Here is a 20,739-nt window from a genome sequence, read left to right on the forward strand (position 1 = left end):
ACCCATTTCCTGTCAATCACATTACGATCGCCGGAGCGATGAAAAAGCCGTGAGTAAAATTACTTTCTTCATAGTAAAGTTACTTGGCGCAGTCGCAGTGCGAACATTGCGCATGCGTACTAAGCGGATTTTCACTGCGATGCGATGAAAAATACCGAGCGAACAACTTGGAATGAGGGCCATGGTTTTGCCCAATTGCTAACAAACTTGCTGCTGCGATCAACTCAGAATTACCCCCATTGTATCTATCTATCTATCTATCTATCTATCTATCTATCTATCTATCTATCTACAGTATCAAGACCCAGAATGATAGCTTAATTTTTTCCATCATTGTTACAGTATATGGGGGATATTCGATTGTTTGAAAAGTTTGTTGGGTGTCTGTTTTTTCCTATTAGATAGGAAAAAACAGACACTCAGCTGACTTTTCAAACAATTGAATACCCCCCTATGTATCTGAAGATATCACTGGATATGTACAGGTTGATCAGATTACAGAACTATTCATTACACATACTGTAAGTTTTGTTAATAAGATTGTGCATCAAATCTGAATATTTTAGTGTGTGACTTTCTACAATTGCTGCGACAGTGCTCTTCCCTGGTGTACATCCATTCCGCGCGTCCCAATGTGCAAGGACTGAGATGCCCACTGTTAACATCTATAAATGCTGAAATTATGATTGGTGCATCTCTATCAAAACTTTCAGGAGCCCTATGGCTCTTTCTGAGTACTGCCTCCTATGTGATTGGTTGAGCATCTCTGTATTCAATCACTTTTTGCAACATGGCTGAGGCAGTCCCATAACATGTCCGTGAGATAGACCATCTCCGCACGTCCGCTAAGCCACCTCCCTGTCTCCGCCCAGGAATGCCCAATTCATTCTTTTTCATCCTACATACCTCAGAGATGGCCAGGACCGAGCAGACCGCACGTAAATCTACAGGAAGGAAAGCTCCCCACAAGCAGCTGGTGACCAAAGCCACCTGGAAAAGCATCCCAGCTACCGGCGGTGTAAAGAAGCCTCACCGTTACCGACCAGGGACCACTGCTCTTCGGGAGATCAGCCGCTACCATAAATCCACTGAGCTGCTGATCCACAAGCTGCCCTTCCAGCGCCTGGTGCGAGAGATCGCCCAGGACTTCAAGACCGACCTGCGCTTCCAGAGCTCTGCCGTCATGGCCCTACAAGAGGCCAGCAAGGCTTATCTGGTGTAGCTGTTCGAGGATACCAACCTGTGCGCCATCCACCCCAAGAGGGTGACCATCATGCCCAAAGACATCCAGCTGGCCCGCAGGATCCGGGGGGAGAGGGCATAAGATACTCTGCACTCCTATACACGCACACCACAAAGCTGGCCTGGTTCTGGAACATCAAAGAGGGTTCATTGTCTGGGATTTCAATGCATGGGTGGATGATGAGCTGTCACGCCTTGGCCAAGACCTCCTGTGCACAATGAATGGTCTGGGCTTCACACAGATCATCCCTTCTGCCACACATAAAAATGGACACACTCTTGATCTTGTCTTTCAGATTGGATTAGAAGTCACTGACCTAAAAATAAACCTAGTCATCTGGTCATACCACCACTCCCTTTGGTTCTCATTTGCAACCACTTAAATAAGATCTCTGCCCGTGGAGTTGACCAGGTATCGTCCAAGGAGGGGTTTGACTTCCCAGGCTCTTGCAGCAAATCTGGATCTCTCTGCTATACTGGGCACCTGTGAAGATCCATGTTCCATAGTCCGTTATTATAATAGGGATGTTATGGCTGCAATTGATATTATCGCCCCTGTGCGTATAAGACCTCGTAAACCACAACGTCAAGCTCCCTGGTTCAACAACAGTGTTAGTGAGCTCAAGAAAAGGGGGCGTAGACGGGAAAGACGATGGAGGAAGACTAACCTAGTGGATGACAAAATTAAACTAATAAAGCATAACAAAGAATATCAATCGACAATCACCCATAAGAAATCACAGTTCCTGTCAAATGAGATCACGGCAGCAAACAAAAGGCCAGCTCAACTTTTCCGCACAGTGGAGATGCTTTGCAAGCCAGCATGCCTGCAGACTGATGAAACCCTCTCCCAGGCAAGATGCAACTAGTTTGTAAACTTCTTTGCAGATAAAATATCCACCATCCGGGCTGGAATCTCCACAGTGCCATCAAAGGAGTGCCAAACTACAAAGCCTGCCAATATAAGCCATCTGCCTTCATGGACCAGCTTTGACCCAGTGGATATAAAGGACATTGCTGAAATTGCTCGGATTTTGCGTCCCACAACCTGTGATCTGGACCCAGCGCAACCAGGCTTCTAATAGGTTGTATGGATATAATTGGTCCTGTCTTTGAAAAAAAAAATCAGTGTTCATTGGCGACAGGCATTTTTCCTGGACCACTAAAGGTAGCAATTGTTAGACCTCTTCTTAAAAAACCTAATTTAGATCCTGACTGCATTACCAACTACAGATCGGTATCAAACCTTCCTTTTCTAGGAAAAGTTATTGAGAAAGTGGTTGCAAATCAACTGGAAACCCACCTGACAACCGATGATATTTTTGATCCATTCCAATCAGGATTCAGGAGAAGACATAGCACTGAAACAGCCCTGGTGTGTGTGTTAAATGATCTGATGGCATGAGACAGAGGTGACTGTTCAATATTAATCCTTCTGGATCTCTCTGCAGCATTTGATATTGTAGACCATGGGCTTCTGATTGAGCGACAGATACATTTTTGTGGACTGGATGGCACAGTCCTAAGCTGGTTCAAATCATTTCTCACAGGCAGGTCATAGAGAGTATCGTCTGGAGTATACTCATCACCATCAGTGCCATTGCCATGTGGTGTCCCACAAGGGTTCTATACTATCCCCCATGCTTTTTGCAGTATACATGCTCCCGCTGGGTGAAATAATCAGGCGCCATGGCCTAGTCTACCACTGCTATGCAGATGATACACAACTGTACTTGTCCTTTGCTCCGGGCACTGATAACCCAATAGCAACCCTAAATGGCTGTCTAGCTGAGCTCCAGGAGTGGATGAGTGCCAGTTGGCTGCGACTGAACCTGGATAAAACAGAGGTCCTTATGATAGGACCGCAACATCAAAAGACAAGACTGCAGCATAGCCAACCAACTGGACTTACACTCGGGGATTCAGAATTACAAACCACTGATCGTTTGTGGAATCTTGGTGCTGTCCTGGATGATGGCTTGACACTTAAACATCAGATATTAGCCACAATCAAATCCTCATTCTTTCACCTGAGGAACATAGCCAGAATCAAACACTTAATTCCCTCAGATGATCTGCCAAAAGTCATACATTCATTTGTATCATCTTGATTAGACTACTGTAATGCCCTCTACCTTGGTCTCCCAGCAAAAGAATTGCACCGCTTACAGCTGGTGCAAAACACAGCTGCCAGGTTGTTAACCTACCAGCCCCATTATAGCCACATAACACCCATCCTCTACTCCCTTCACTGGCTGCCTGTAAGATGGGGAATCATCTTCAAGATTGGCTTACTGAGTTTCATAGCACTACATGACCAGGGCCCAAGGTACCTGAAACAGCTTCTGATCCCATACTGCCCCACTCGATTACTGCGATCTGTAGATGAAGGACTTTTAGCAGTACCTAGAAACTCCCGTAATTCATCTAGGGGTCGAGCTTTTAGTCATGTGGCTCTGACCCTATGGAACTCAGGGGGTCATTCCGACCCGATCGCACACTGCGCTTCCTTGCAGCAGTGCAATCAGGTCGGAACTGCACATGTGCGGCGGCTGCATCATGCATGCGCATCTTTGCCCGGCAACGGCCGTCGCCAGGCAGCGACGCCGCTAGCAAGGAAAGCGGTCGCAGCGGCGACCGCAAGAAGATTGACAGGAGGAAGGCGGAACCGGGTCGCAACTCACCGTGGTGAGTGGTGAGTCCAATGCAGGCGTGTCCAGCCGTTTGGAGGGCGGATGTCTGACGTCAATTTCGGGACCTGCATTGCTGGATTGATCGCACAGGGTAAGTAACTCTTACCCTGGTCTTCTTTTACAGGAAACTTTTTTTGCATAGCAGGGCTGCACAAGCAATCGCAGCCCTGCTATGCAGAAATACACTCCCCCATAGGCAGCGTCTAGTTGATCGCTCGGGCAGCAAAAAGTTGCTACGTGCGATCAATTTGGAATGACCCTCTCACTTCCCCGCACAGTGCGAGAGGCCCCAACTATAGAATCCTTCAAACGTAGACTCAAGACTTTCCTGTTTACTCAAGCATCTCCATAATGTCCCTTTAGTATCTACATGCTTCTGTATTTTATGAAAAGCTGTTCTGTACTTCATTATTTTCTGTACTATATTATGCTATGTATCTGTTAAGCGCCTTGAGTCCTACTGGAGAAAGAGCGCTATATAAATAAAATTATTATTATTATTATTAATACATTTTCAAAACATTTCTTATACCAGGCATCTCTGTGCACCTCAATCACAGCTCCAACTATGGGCGCACGCTATCTGGAAACATGCACGGTGGAACTTAGATGCATGCACAGTGGAACTTAAACGCATGTACAGAAGAAAGACTGCGATTGAGATGGGGAGTGCACATGACTCAGAAGCAGGCTATATATATATACATAGAGTCAGTGCCATAACTAGACATTTTAGCACTGTGTGCAAGAAACGGCATCAGCGCACCCACCTCACCAATGTAAAATAGGGGCACTGTGCGCAGAAGGCGTGCGTAAAAAATATAGCGGCGTGGCTTCATGGGGAAGGGGTGTGGCCACAAAAGAATACCAATTCAAATTACGCCGCACAGTAGCGCCACTACACCAGGTAGAGCCCCCTTTTTACACATTACGGCAGACATAGTCCACCTTTTTACACATTATGGTGGACAGATTCCCCTTTTTACACATTACGGCGGACATCGTCCCTTTTTTACACATTACAGCAGACAGCATCCCCCTTTTACACATTGCGGCAGACAGCGTCCCCTTTTTACACATTGCCGCAGACAGCATCCCCTTTTTACACATTACGGCGGACAGAGTCCACCTTTTTACACATTATGGCAGATAGCATCCCCTTTTTACACATTACGGAGACAGCGTCCCCTTTTTACACATTACAGCAGACAGAATAGATAGACAGACAGACAGACAGACAGACAGACAGACAGACAGACAGACAGACAGACAGATAGATAGATAGATAGATAGATAGATAGATAGATAGATAGATAGATAGATAGAAAGAATAGATGATACTTACTCTCTCCCCGCTGGCTCAGGCAGTCAGGCTCCGCGGTGCAGTTGCTCAGCTGCTGGCAGATCCCGGGCAGGGGAGGTGGAGGAGGGACGGGGACTCAAGAGCCGCAGCAGGGCTATGTAATTGGTAGAGATGAGCGGGTTCGGTTCCTCGGAATCCGAACCCGCCCGAACTTCATGTTTTTTTTCACGGGTCCGAGCGACTCGGATCTTCCCGCCTTGCTCGGTTAACCCGAGCGCGCCCGAACGTCATCATGACGCTGTCGGATTCTCGCGAGACTCGGATTCTATATAAGGAGCCGCGCGTCGCCGCCATTTTCACACGTGCATTGAGATTGATAGGGAGAGGACGTGGCTGGCGTCCTCTCCATTTAGATTAGAAGAGAGAGAGTGAGATTGATTTGAGACAGAGACACTTGATTTACTGGAGCTTAGGAGTACTGTAGAGAGTGCAGAGTTTAGTAGTGACTGACCACAGTGACCACCAGACAGTGCAGTTTTATTTAATATAATCCGTTCTCTGCCTGAAAAAAACGATACACAGTGACTCAGTCACATACCATATCTGTGTGCACTGCTCAGCCCAGTGTGCTGCATCATCTATGTATATATCTGACTGTGCTCACACAGCTTATAATTGTGGGGGAGACTGGGGAGCAGTGCCAGTTATAGGTTATAGCAGGAGCCAGGAGTACATATTATTAAAATTAAACAGTGCACACTTTTGCTGCTGGAGTGCCACTGCCAGTGTGACTGACCAGTGACCTGACCACACTGACCACCAGTATAGTTAGTAGTATACTATATTGTGATTGCCTGAAAAAGTTAAACACTCGTCGTGTGACTTGTGTGGTGTTTTTTTTTTTATTCTATAAAAAACTCATTCTGGTGACAGACAGTGTCCAGCAGGTCCGTCATTATATAATATATACCTGTCCGGCTGCAGTAGTGATATATATATATTTTTTATATCATTATTTATCATCCAGTCGCAGCAGACACAGTACGGAAGTTCACGGCTGTAGCTACCTCTGTGTCGGCACTCGGCAGTCCATCCATAATTGTAATACCACCAACCCGTGGTGTTTTTTTCTTTCTTCTTTATACATACATACTACATCTCTTTATCAACCAGTCTATATTAGCAGCAGACACAGTACAGTAGTCCACGGCTGTAGCTACCTCTGTGTCGGCACTCGGCAGTCCATCCATAATTGTATACCACCTACCCGTGGTTTTTTTTTCTTTCTTCTTTATACATACATACTACATCTCTTTATCAACCAGTCTATATTAGCAGCAGACACAGTACAGTACGGTAGTCCACGGCTGTAGCTACCTCTGTGTCGGCACTCGGCAGTCCGTCCATAATTGTATACCACCTACCCATGGTTTTTTTTTCTTTCTTCTTTATACATACATACTACATCTCTTTATCAACCAGTCTATATTAGCAGCAGACACAGTACAGTAGTCCACGGCTGTAGCTACCTCTGTGTCGGCACTCGGCAGTCCATCCATAATTGTATACCACCTACCCGTGGTTTTGTTTTCTTTCTTCTTTATACATACATACTACATCTCTTTATCAACCAGTCTATATTAGCAGCAGACACAGTACAGTACGGTAGTCCACGGCTGTAGCTACCTCTGTGTCGGCACTCGGCAGTCCGTCCATAATTGTATACCACCTACCCGTGGTTTTTTTTTCTTTCTTCTTTATACATACATACTACATCTCTTTATCAACCAGTCTATATTAGCAGCAGACACAGTACAGTAGTCCACGGCTGTAGCTACCTCTGTGTCGGCACTCGGCAGTCCATCCATAATTGTATACCACCTACCCGTGGTTTTTTTTTCTTTCTTCTTTATACATACATACTACATCTCTTTATCAACCAGTCTATATTAGCAGCAGACACAGTACAGTACGGTAGTCCACGGCTGTAGCTACCTCTGTGTCGGCACTCGGCAGTCCGTCCATAATTGTATACCACCTACCCGTGGTTTTTTTTTCTTTCTTCTTTATACATACATACTACATCTCTTTATCAACCAGTCTATATTAGCAGCAGACACAGTACAGTGGTCCACGGCTGTAGCTACCTCTGTGTCGGCACTCGGCAGTCCATCCATAATTGTATACCACCTACCCGTGGTTTTTTTTTCTTTCTTCTTTATACATACATACTACATCTCTTTATCAACCAGTCTATATTAGCAGCAGACACAGTACAGTACGGTAGTCCACGGCTGTAGCTACCTCTGTGTCGGCACTCGGCAGTCCGTCCATAATTGTATACCACCTACCCGTGGTTTTTTTTTCTTTCTTCTTTATACATACATACTACATCTCTTTATCAACCAGTCTATATTAGCAGCAGACACAGTACAGTAGTCCACGGCTGTAGCTACCTCTGTGTCGGCACTCGGCAGTCCATCCATAATTGTATACCACCTACCCGTGTTTTTTTTTTCTTTCTTCTTTATACATACATACTACATCTCTTTATCAACCAGTCTATATTAGCAGCAGACACAGTACAGTAGTCCACGGCTGTAGCTACCTCTGTGTCGGCACTCGGCAGTCCATCCATAATTGTATACCACCTACCCGTGGTTTTTTTTTCTTTCTTCTTTATACATACATACTACATCTCTTTATCAACCAGTCTATATTAGCAGCAGACACAGTACAGTACGGTAGTCCACGGCTGTAGCTACCTCTGTGTCGGCACTCGGCAGTCCGTCCATAATTGTATACCACCTACCCGTGTTTTTTTTTTTCTTTCTTCTTTATACATACATACTACATCTCTTTATCAACCAGTCTATATTAGCAGCAGACACAGTACAGTAGTCCACGGCTGTAGCTACCTCTGTGTCGGCACTCGGCAGTCCATCCATAATTGTATACCACCAACCCGTGGTTTTTTTTTCTTTCTTCTTTATACATACATACTACATCTCTTTATCAACCAGTCTATATTAGCAGCAGACACAGTACAGTACGGTAGTCCACGGCTGTAGCTGCCTCTGTGTCGGCACTCGGCAGTCCGTCCATAATTGTATACCACCTACCCGTGGTTTTTTTTTCTTTCTTCTTTATACATACTACATCTCATTATCATCCAGTCTATATTAGCAGCAGACACAGTACAGTACGGTAGTCCACGGCTGTAGCTACCTCTGTGTTGGCACTCGGCAGTCCGTCCATAATTGTATACCACCTACCCGTGGTTTTTATTTTTCTTTCTTCTTTATACATACTACATCTCATTATCAACCAGTCTATATTAGCAGCAGACACAGTACGGTAGTCCACGGCTGTAGCTACCTCTGTGTCGGCACTCGGCAGTCCGTCCATAATTGTATACCACCTACCCGTGTTTTTTTTTTCTTTCTTCTTTATAAATACTACATCTCATTATCAACCAGTCTATATTAGCAGCAGACACAGTACGGTAGTCCACGGCTGTAGCTACCTCTGTGTCGGCACTCGGCAGTCCATCCATAATTGTATACCACCTACCCGTGGTTTTTTTTTCTTTCTTCTTTATACATACATACTACATCTCATTATCATCCAGTCTATATTAGCAGCAGACACAGTACAGTACAATAGTCCACGGCTGTAGCTACCTCTGTGTCGGCACTCGGCAGTCCATCCATAATTGTATACTAGTATCCATCCATCTCCATTGTTTACCTGAGGTGCCTTTTAGTTGTGCCTATTAAAATATGGAGAACAAAAATGTTGAGGTTCCAAAATTAGGGAAAGATCAAGATCCACTTCCACCTCGTGCTGAAGCTGCTGCCACTAGTCATGGCCGAGACGATGAAATGCCAGCAACGTCGTCTGCCAAGGCCGATGCCCAATGTCATAGTACAGAGCATGTCAAATCCAAAACACCAAATATCAGTAAAAAAAGGACTCCAAAACATAAAATAAAATTGTCGGAGGAGAAGCGTAAACTTGCCAATATGCCATTTACCACACGGAGTGGCAAGGAACGGCTGAGGCCCTGGCCTATGTTCATGGCTAGTGGTTCAGCTTCACATGAGGATGGAAGCACTCAGCCTCTCGCTAGAAAACTGAAAAGACTCAAGCTGGCAAAAGCACCGCAAAGAACTGTGCGTTCTTCGAAATCCCAAATCCACAAGGAGAGTCCAATTGTGTCGGTTGCGATGCCTGACCTTCCCAACACTGGACGTGAAGAGCATGCGCCTTCCACCATTTGCACGCCCCCTGCAAGTGCTGGAAGGAGCACCCGCAGTCCAGTTCCTGATAGTCAGATTGAAGATGTCAGTGTTGAAGTACACCAGGATGAGGAGGATATGGGTGTTGCTGGCGCTGGGGAGGAAATTGACCAGGAGGATTCTGATGGTGAGGTGGTTTGTTTAAGTCAGGCACCCGGGGAGACACCTGTTGTCCGTGGGAGGAATATGGCCGTTGACATGCCTGGTGAAAATACCAAAAAATTCAGCTCTTCGGTGAGGAAGTATTTCACCAGAAATGCGGACAACATTTGTCAAGCCGTGTGTTCCCTTTGTCAAGCTGTAATAAGTAGGGGTAAGGACGTTAACCACCTCGGAACATCCTCCCTTATACGTCACCTGCAGCGCATTCATAATAAGTCAGTGACAAGTTCAAAAACTTTGGGCGACAGCGGAAGCAGTCCACTGACCAGTAAATCCCTTCCTCTTGTAACCAAGCTCATGCAAACCACCCCACCAACTCCCTCAGTGTCAATTTCCTCCTTCCCCAGGAATGCCAATAGTCCTGCAGGCCATGTCACTGGCAATTCTGACGAGTCCTCTCCTGCCTGGGATTCCTCCGATGCATCCTTGCGTGTAACGCCTACTGCTGCTGGCGCTGCTGTTGTTGCTGCTGGGAGTCGATGGTCATCCCAGAGGGGAAGTCGTAAGCCCACTTGTACTACTTCCAGTAAGCAATTGACTGTCCAACAGTCCTTTGCGAGGAAGATGAAATATCACAGCAGTCATCCTGCTGCAAAGCGGATAACTGAGGCCTTGACAACTATGTTGGTGTTAGACGTGCGTCCGGTATCCGCCGTTAGTTCACAGGGAACTAGACAATTTATTGAGGCAGTGTGCCCCCGTTACCAAATACCATCTAGGTTCCACTTCTGTAGGCAGGCGATACCGAGAATGTACACGGACGTCAGAAAAAGACTCACCAGTGTCCTAAAAAATGCAGTTGTACCCAATGTCCACTTAACCACGGACATGTGGACAAGTGGAGCAGGGCAGGGTCAGGACTATATGACTGTGACAGCCCACTGGGTAGATGTATGGACTCCCGCCGCAAGAACAGCAGCGGCGGCACCAGTAGCAGCATCTCGCAAACGCCAACTCTTTCCTAGGCAGGCTACGCTTTGTATCACCGCTTTCCAGAATACGCACACAGCTAAAAACCTCTTACGGCAACTGAGGAAGATCATCGCAGAATGGCTTACCCCAATTGGACTCTCCTGTGGATTTGTGGCATCGGACAACGCCAGCAATATTGTGTGTGCATTAAATATGGGCAAATTCTAGCACGTCCCATGTTTTGCACATACCTTGAATTTGGTGGTGCAGAATTTTTTAAAAAATGACAGGGGCGTGCAAGAGATGCTGTCGGTGGCCAGAAGAATTGCGGGACACTTTCGGCGTACAGGCACCACGTACAGAAGACTGGAGCACCACCAAAAACTACTGAACCTGCCCTGCCATCATCTGAAGCAAGAAGTGGTAACGAGGTGGAATTCAACCCTCTATATGCTTCAGAGGTTGGAGGAGCAGCAAAAGGCCATTCAAGCCTATACAATTGAGCACGATATAGGAGGTGGAATGCACCTGTCTCAAGCGCAGTGGAGAATGATTTCAACGTTGTGCAAGGTTCTGATGCCCTTTGAACTTGCCACACATGAAGTCAGTTCAGACACTGCCAGCCTGAGTCAGGTCATTCCCCTCATCAGGCTTTTGCAGAAGAAGCTGGAGACATTGAAGGAGGAGCTAACACGGAGCGATTCCGCTAGGCATGTGGGACTTGTGGATGGAGCCCTTAATTCGCTTAACAAGGATTCACGGGTGGTCAATCTGTTGAAATCAGAGCACTACATTTTGGCCACCGTGCTCGATCCTAGATTTAAAACCTACCTTGGATCTCTCTTTCCGGCAGACACAAGTCTGCTGGGGTTGAAAGACCTGCTGGTGAGAAAATTGTCAAGTCAAGCGGAACGCGACCTGTCAACATCTCCTCCTTCACATTCTCCCGCAACTGGGGGTGCGAGGAAAAGGCTCAGAATTCCGAGCCCACCCGCTGGCGGTGATGCAGGGCAGTCTGGAGCGACTGCTGATGCTGACATCTGGTCCGGACTGAAGGACCTGACAACGATTACGGACATGTCGTCTACTGTCACTGCATATGATTCTCTCAACATTGAAAGAATGGTGGAGGATTATATGAGTGACCGCATCCAAGTAGGCACGTCACACAGTCCGTACTTATACTGGCAGGAAAAAGAGGCAATTTGGAGGCCCTTGCACAAACTGGCTTTATTCTACCTAAGTTGCCCTCCCACAAGTGTGTACTCCGAAAGAGTGTTTAGTGCCGCCGCTCACCTTGTCAGCAATCGGCGTATGAGGTTACATCAAGAAAATGTGGAGAAGATGATGTTCATTAAAATGAATTATAATCAATTCCTCCGCGGAGACATTGACCAGCAGCAATTGCCTCCACAAAGTATACAGGGAGCTGAGATGGTGGATTCCAGTGGGGACGAATTGATAATCTGTGAGGAGGGGGATGTACACGGTGATATATCGGAGGATGATGATGAGGTGGACATCTTGCCTCTGTAGAGCCAGTTTGTGCAAGGAGAGATTAATTGCTTCTTTTTTGGGGGGGGTCCAAACCAACCCGTCATATCAGTCACAGTCGTGTGGCAGACCCTGTCACTGAAATGATGGGTTGGTTAAAGTGTGCATGTCCTGTTTATACAACATAAGGGTGGGTGGGAGGGCCCAAGGACAATTCCATCTTGCACCTCTTTTTTCTTTTATTTTTCTTTGCGTCATGTGCTGTTTGGGGAGGGTTTTTTGGAAGGGCCATCCTGCGTGACACTGCAGTGCCACTCCTAGATGGGCCCGGTGTTTGTGTCGGCCACTAGGGTCGCTTATCTTACTCACACAGTCAGCTACCTCATTGCGCCTCTTTTTTTCTTTGCGTCATGTGCTGTTTGGGGAGGGTTTTTTGGAAGGGCCATCCTGCGTGACACTGCAGTGCCACTCCTAGATGGGCCCGGTGTTTGTGTCGGCCACTAGGTTCGCTTATCTTACTCACACAGTCAGCTACCTCATTGCGCCTCTTTTTTTCTTTGCGTCATGTGCTGTTTGGGGAGGGTTTTTTGGAAGGGCCATCCTGCGTGACACTGCAGTGCCACTCCTAGATGGGCCCGGTGTTTGTGTCGGCCACTAGGGTCGCTTATCTTACTCACACAGTCAGCTACCTCATTGCGCCTCTTTTTTTCTTTGCGTCATGTGCTGTTTGGGGAGGGTTTTTTGGAAGGGACATCCTGCGTGACACTGCAGTGCCACTCCTAGATGGGCCCGGTGTTTGTGTCGGCCACTAGGGTCGCTTATCTTACTCACACAGTCAGCTACCTCATTGCGCCTCTTTTTTTCTTTGCGTCATGTGCTGTTTGGGGAGGGTTTTTTGGAAGGGACATCCTGCGTGACACTGCAGTGCCACTCCTAGATGGGCCCGGTGTTTGTGTCGGCCACTAGGGTCGCTTATCTTACTCACACAGCGACCTCGGTGCAAATTTTAGGACTAAAAATAATATTGTGAGGTGTGAGGTATTCAGAATAGACTGAAAATTTGTGTAAATTATGGTTTTTGAGGTTAATAATACTTTGGGATCAAAATGACCCCCAAATTCTATGATTTAAGCTGTTTTTTAGGGTTTTTTGAAAAAAACACCCGAATCCAAAACACACCCGAATCCGACAAAAAAAATTCGGTGAGGTTTTGCCAAAACGCGGTCGAACCCAAAACACGGCCGCGGAACCGAACCCAAAACCAAAACACAAAACCCGAAAAATTTCCGGCGCTCATCTCTAGTAATTGGTGGGATGAGGGAAGTGCATCCCAGCATTCACAGCAGCGGCGGCCAGCCTATGTGGAAGGAGAGGGACAGCTGCAGTGGTGCCGCCACCAATTACAGTGCGCTGCTGCGGCTCCCTAGTCCCCATCCATCCTCCTTCTCCTCCCCTGCCTCCAGCTCTGCTGCTCCTCACCTTGCACACACAGGCAGCTTGTAATGAGTCAGTTTGACTCATTACAATGCAGCCAGTTGCGCCCTCAGGGCGACTGCGCTGTGTGCCAGGCACACCTGGCACACATGTAGTTACGGCCCTGCATAGAATACATGCACACAGGTGCAGTGCTCCTCCTTTACTGTCTGTGTCTCTAGGACAGTGCAGTCTTCATAAGAGCTTCATCGCTCCCATGGTGACACAAGTGTAAAACATTCTTCTCCTCTCAGACAAGAGTGCTTCACTTCGGAAGATGTTCAAAGGAGGAGAATTCCTTCTTAACTCCCATGTTTTAACAAGGTAGCAATTCAACTCTTAGAATGTTATGCTGTTCTAGCTGAAAAAGCACAACTGTAAATCCTAGCTATGTGACACCACCCTTATTAACAGTACGTCATGAAGGGCCATTTTCAGGTCAGACAGAGAACATTATCTATTGAGCTCAGATGCTGTTATAAATGTATAATTAAACTGCTTCTGAAAAAATTTGTATGAAAGCATAATGAAAAAAATATATAATGTAAATACGCTGATCATCTATAAAGTATAAATCACATTTTTAATAAATGTCATCTAATTGTACCTGGTATTACACGACCATGAATTATATATAGGTGGCGATTCTTATCAGCAGTTGTTGCATGTTTTGCCGTAATCTAATTTATTAGAGGTCATTTACAGACTATAAGGTGCAAAACTGCATTACAAATGCTCTTTCTAACTGTATGATATTAATCTCAGCGTTAACCTACAAAACTGTCTTTTATTGGGGTGTTACCAATAACGGTGATGTGTGTGGTCCTTAGTGCATAAATAGGCACACTTGCACAAAGTAGCATTGTCTTTGAGCCAAGCTCACCAACCTGGAAAGATAAGCAATAAATACAATGTTAATAAGTCATGAATGGGCAGATTTTGGAACATTCTCAGTGAAATATTTCACAGGAACTGCAACAAAAAATAATATTAGAACAGTTTCCTTGATAGATTTATTAAAGCCTTTCCTTTTGCCCTTTTAACAATTTAAGTGTATGCCAGTTTGCGGGCACCTTTGCTGTGCAGTAACCCTTATGGCAAATGAAAATGCACGCTCTGTACCAGTAGCCCAAATGTTTTTGCAATACTCAAGGAGGTTTCTCTGATGCTAATTATAAATTTAATTTGCATTTTAATTGGAATGGAAGCAAATTAAAAGCACAGCAGCTGGAGAATTTTGAACGCTTTGCAGTGATTTCTTGTCTGTATCTCCCAGTGTCCTCTGCTGTCCTCCTCCAACTCTCTCCCATTCAGATGCCCATTCTGTTACATGTTCCTTCCAGCATATTTTTCTCCTATAATATTGTGCCTCTCTCCTGTGAAAAAAACAAGCTACACATTCCTATTCTTCCATTTGTCTTCTGGCATTATGAAGAGTTTCCGGGTGATAATATTGCTTATCATTAGTCTAAATGAGACAGAATTATAATGAGTATACAACTGTATATACCGTTAGAACCGCATTGTTGTAATTGGAGAATATTTAGCACCATCCTCGTTGCAAATATGCCTGCAATCAGTAAGAAAAAGTCAAATGCTTTTTTCCCTACAGCTTAGATGAGGCCACATATCCTGTAAGAATATTATTTTGTAATTTGTTGTCTTTAAAATTAATACTTGTTATAAACACTGTAATCAAGCTAAACCAGCATGTTTTCTGTCCATAGCCTAATCACTGTTTGTCCCTGAAAAAGTATGTTAGATAAGTAGGAACATTGAACAGTATGTACCAGCTATGCTTTTAAAAGAAAAGTATATGCATATTTTTTTTTTTTATAAATTGGTGTGGTATATTGAGATAGATTTCACCCACATGATTGGACACATAAGATCACATGACCGTGCATTATTTCCCAACGACCAGACACCTCAGGCCTGATCTACTTCTAATTGTAATTGGAAACCTCATTACAAAGCCACAGCTGTATCACTCCACCAGTGTACACAGTCACAGATCTCACACAAACACTGCTCACAGGGGAGCAGCACATCACTGCCTCACTATGACCATACCTCCCAACTTTCGACTCTGTTGTGTTGTGACCTGCTGCACCTCCGGTGTGGCCATTGGTGAAAAAGGGGTGGGATCTCGAGCAGAGGGCAGGGCCAAGCTCTGTGAATCCCATTTTCATAATTTGTTGGCTAACCATCCCTGCACTGATAGATGCCATGCGCACGGCATCTATTCAGTGATAAATGATAAATAAAACTATTAGACCAGTACATATGAATGGAAAAGGTATAAGACTGCTCTGATCACTAGCTACTATATAAAATTCCTCTATTATAAATAATCTTTCTCATCCTAACAGGGTTAAAAAGTTGAAGCCTCTTCACCAAGGAATTATATCATGGTTGAGAATAAAGGTTCATTCAATGTAGTCATGAAATACCATATGGATAGAAAAATAGTTTTCGGCAGCAAGTTATATTGGTTTCCACTGGGAAACATCGGGGTGTAGAGTGGATCTTGATCTAGAGGCACCAACAGTCTAAAGCTTTAGGCTGTCCCAGGATGCATTGAGTCCTCCTCTATTACCCCTCCTCCAGGCACTGTGAGCTCAGTTTCAGTTGGTGTCTGCAGCAGCAGGCCACTTAATAGGAGGACTGCACTGAGCAGCCCTGAAAAAGCTTTTTTTGACAGAAAATTTCTTCAAAACGGGGCTGTCAGCACTGTATGTCATGGTGACACTTCAGCGCTGCAGCTCCATCACCTCCCAAGCTGTGTCGCAAACTCCCACAGCCTGTTCCCGGGTACTTGCGGCGGAGACGCTCCGGCTTTAGGCATATGGTCGCAGTCGCTCTCCTGGTTCACGTGGCTGGTACGGGGAGGAGGTAAGAGGGGGCCCTAGGACCCGCCATTAAATCGCATTCCATCCACGACCTAGGGAGATGGGTTGTGGCGCTGGCAAGGACCCTGTCACCGAGCAGGGACCCCACTAGACCACCGGGCAATAGAGCACAGGTTGGGTGTAGTAACGCCCCATTTAATAAGGAACGCTAGTACCTGGGGTGGAAGTCTAGCATAGGGGAGCTGGCGCTTGACCTGTAGCCTCTCTCCGGCCCAGGGCACCATCTACTGCAGATTTTCCCGCCCTGGAGCTGCCTCACACTCTCCCTCACTCCCTGATGCGCCATTTTCTAAACATAGTTGCGGCTGGTCTCTGGGACTGCAGGGCAAGGTCTCTCTTGTAAAGCCGCCTGTATACAGTGCTGTGACTTTACAAACACTTGAGTATTCTACATGTCTTTATACAGACGTTAGTTAAGAAAATGTGTACCTATTACAGGTTATATTGTATGAGTATTCTGATATATACCTCCGGCCTAGTTATATATATATCTGTACATATAATAGTCCAGTGCAGTTTTATTGTCAGAATAATTATCTTCATTGCCTGTGACTGTGTGTGCCCATCTCTGCTGTGTGGTTTCACTTTCAGTGTTTCCCAGATATATCTATCACTATATTCTGTACCCTAAAGGACTAGGTGCATCATTGTCATATATATATAGTGCATCACAGTATTTACCCATTATGTGTATTCTACTGTGTACTCAGTCACATAATACTGGATTTAATCGCTGGTGTTGTGTACTGTGTCTACAGTCACATACTAATGGATTTATTCGCAGGTATTGTACTCTGTCTGGCTTTATCGTATTAAATCGCTCTGTTGTTGGATTTTTGTACAATGTCTAACAAGAAGGGCAGTAAGTCTGTGGTTGCTCCTGCATCATGCAGAGCATGCACAAAAGATTTACCAGAGGGGGAAGCTGTGTATGATGGTCTGTGCACTATGTGTCATACATCTCCCAGTCAGTCTGCAGCTCCTGTAACCAATCAGGAGCCACCCTGGGCTGCATTCACAAACCTACTGGGTACTCTGGTGGAATGCCTTATACCCCCTATGGGACCACCTGTGCCATTATAGCCACAAATTGTCCCTATGGTTAATCCGCCTCAGGCTTAAAATTTGTCGAACCAGTTGCAGAAATTAAAGAATTCTTTGGTCAGGCAAAAATCTACTCCAGGTCACTCTCGTGTCTCTGGGTCATCTAAGCAGGCTGCTTCCTCCTCACAATCCACTAATCTCTCAGATGTTTCATCTGAAGAGGAGGGGGAGCATACTGTCCTGTCAGACACTGAATCAGGTGTTTTTGATGAGGATTCTCCATTGCAAATTGATGTCCCTGCCCTTGTGGTTGCTATTAAGCAAATCCTACAAATCACTGATAATGAGGATTCCACTGCTGTTCCTAAGAAAACTGATATGTTTAAATGGCAGAAGGTGGTTAAAAATCTATTACCCTATTCTGATCATTTGGTGGACATCAGGCAGGAGCCCTGGTCTAATCCAGGGAAGAAATTCCCTCTGTCTAAATGGGCCTTGGCTCACTATCTTCTCCCTGCAGAGTTATGTAACAAGTGGGAAAATTCACAGCCGGTGGATTCTCATGTCACCCGCCTAGTGGTGTCATCCACTCTGCCTGTCACCACTGTCACTTCACTGAAGGAACCGACAGATAAGCACATGGAGGGATGCCTGAAGTCAATTTACTCCCTTACAGGTGCTATACATAGACCCACTATTGCGGCCTCTTGGGCTGCAAAAGGAATTGAAGCATGGGTTCAGGCATTAGAGGAAGAGCTGCCCGAGGATATATCTGACAATGCAAGACAATACCTGTCTCATATTACCACAGCCGTCTATTACATTCAGGAGTCGTACTCTGAGGCGGGTGTGTTGGCAGCCAAGGCGTTGACTGTGCCTGTCCTGGCTCACCATATTCTGTGGCTGAGGTCATGGAAAGTGGACCTAGACTCCAAAAAGACCTTGGAAGTACTCCCCGTTAAGGGGGACATTTTGTTTGGGGAAGACCTAAATAAATTTGTGTCTGAATTGGCGGCTGCTAAGACTGCCTTTCTCCCAAATACTAATCCTGCTGCACAGAAAGCTAAAGGTACCACTTTTCATTCCTTTTGGCCTCAAGGGAAAGCAAAAGGTCAGGCATACCCGAGACAATCTCATGCTCCCAAAACCACTAAGCCCAAGGCAAAGCAGTACTGGGCGGCCCGTCAGCTTGCTTCTAAACAAAACAAGCCCAGGGTAGAAGGCTGACTTCTGCAGTTCAGTTCAGTTAAAGACCACTTCGGATGCATGGGTGCGGGAAGTTATCTCTCACGGGTACGCAGTCTCCTTCAAAAGACGTCCCACTTGCCAGTTTTGCACCACGGTTATCCCTTTGGATCCGTTAAAGGCGCAAGCTCTAAAAACAGTTGTGTGTTCCCTCCTGAAAATAGGAGTGGTAGTGCCTGTTCCTCTGTATCTAGTTCCGAAACCCAAGTGGTCTTTCCGGCCTATACTTAACCTCAAATCACTGAACAGGTTTGTGAGAGTGTCCAAGTTCCATATGGAGACTATATGGTATCCCTGGATATACAGGATGTGTACCTGCATATACCTAATGCCATGTCCCATCAGCAGTATCTGTGGTTTGCTATTGACAACCTCCACTATCAGTTCCAGGCTCTACCATTTGGACTGGCTTCGGCTCCTCGGATCATCACCAAGGTCATGGCCATAATGACGGCCCATCTCCATTGCCTTATCTGGATGACTTGCTGATTCTGGCAAACTCCCACGATGTCCTCCTCAGTCATCTGCAACTGATGGTAAGCTTCCTACAAGCCAAAGGGTGGCTCATCAATTGGAAGAAATCCTTGCTGGTCCCCAGCTCAGAGCATGGTGCACCTGTGGGCACTCCTGGACACACACAGTCAATCACTGTTTCTGTCTCCAGAAAAAGTCCTGAGACTTCAAGACAGGATAAAATGCTTCCTTTGTTGCCCCAGAGGGTCGATACACTCGGCAATGCAAGTACTTGGCCTGATGGTGTCAGCATTCGACATGGTAGAGTGCGCTCAATTTAATTCTTGCCCTCTGCAGAGGTTAATCCTTTACAAGTGGGATGGCCTACCTCATCGGATTAGATCTCATATGATCACTTTGACTCCAGAGGTTCGTCTGTCTCTGACCTGGTGGCTACAGGACCAGCAATTGAGCAGGGGCCGTCCCTTCTGGATCCGCGACTGGGTCCTACTGACAACGGATGCCAGTCTGAGGGGATGGGGTGCGGTGTTGGAGCAACACTCTTTTTAGGGTCGCTGGACAAAGGAGGAGTCACTACTCCCAATAAACATTCTGGAGTTGCGAGTGGTGTTCAATGCATTGACTTTCGCCCTTCCTCTGGTATAGAACAGGCCAGTTCAAGTACGGTCAGACAATGCCACTAAGGTGGCATACATAAACCATCAAGGCAGCACTCGAAGCAACATGGCTATGATGGAAATGTAAAAAATCTTTCGTTGGGCAGAGTGCCATCTGCCAGAAATATCGGCAGTGTTCATTTCAGGTATCCTAAACTGGGGAGCGGACTTCCTGAGTCGCCAGGAAATGCATGCCAGAGAGTGGAGTCTTCATCCAGAAGTCTTTCAACTCCTAGTGGACAAGTGGGGCCTACCATATGTAGACCTGATTGCATCTCGACACAATCACAAGGTTCCAGTCTTCAGATCAAGGACTAGGGATCCTCAAGCAGCCTTCGTGGATGCACTGGCAATTCCATGGAACTTTTGGTTGCCGTACGTGTTCCCTCCAGAGTCACTCCTGCCCAGTGTCCTGTGGAGGTCCAAACAAGAAGGAGGAGTTCTGCTTCTAGTCGCTCCAGCGTGGCCCAGACGGCATTGGTTCTCAGACTTGCAGGATCTATCGACAGAGCGTCCTCTTCTACTTCCTTAGCGCCCAGACCTCCTCGTACAGGGCCCTTGTCTTTTTCCGGACCTGGCCAGGCTGGCTTTGACAGCGTGGCTCTTTTAGCATCAGTCCTGAGAGCCAAAAGATTCTCTGAGGCAGTCATCCAAACTATGATAAAAGCCGTCTTCAGCTCGGATTTATTACAGGGTCTGAGTTCTTACTTCACCTGGTGTGCTGATAAGAATTATGATGCATATAGATTCAGAACGTCCAGAATTCTGGCTTTTCTGCAAAGAGGCCTGGACTTAGGCCTACGTCTGGCCTCCCTCAAGGTTCACATG

General features: G+C 46.1%; 1 protein-coding gene across 1 annotated transcript; it reads left to right on the forward strand.

Annotated features, from left to right (window-relative positions):
• Positions 1-913: 913 nt before the first annotated feature.
• On the forward strand, positions 914-1,222 carry LOC134934524 (histone H3-like). The gene has a single exon (XM_063929949.1). The coding sequence runs from the start codon at positions 914-916 to the stop codon at positions 1,220-1,222; it is 309 nt and encodes a 102-aa protein (XP_063786019.1).
• The last annotated feature ends 19,517 nt before the right edge of the window (positions 1,223-20,739 follow it).

The sequence above is a fragment of the Pseudophryne corroboree genome, chromosome 6, assembly GCF_028390025.1.
Source record: "Pseudophryne corroboree isolate aPseCor3 chromosome 6, aPseCor3.hap2, whole genome shotgun sequence".
Taxonomy (NCBI): Eukaryota; Metazoa; Chordata; class Amphibia; order Anura; family Myobatrachidae; genus Pseudophryne; species Pseudophryne corroboree.

What these genes read in the sequence shown, in the direction of transcription:
- LOC134934524 (XM_063929949.1), top strand. Translation starts at nt 914, where the DNA reads ATGGCCAGGACCGAGCAGACCGCACGTAAATCTACAGGAAGGAAAGCT.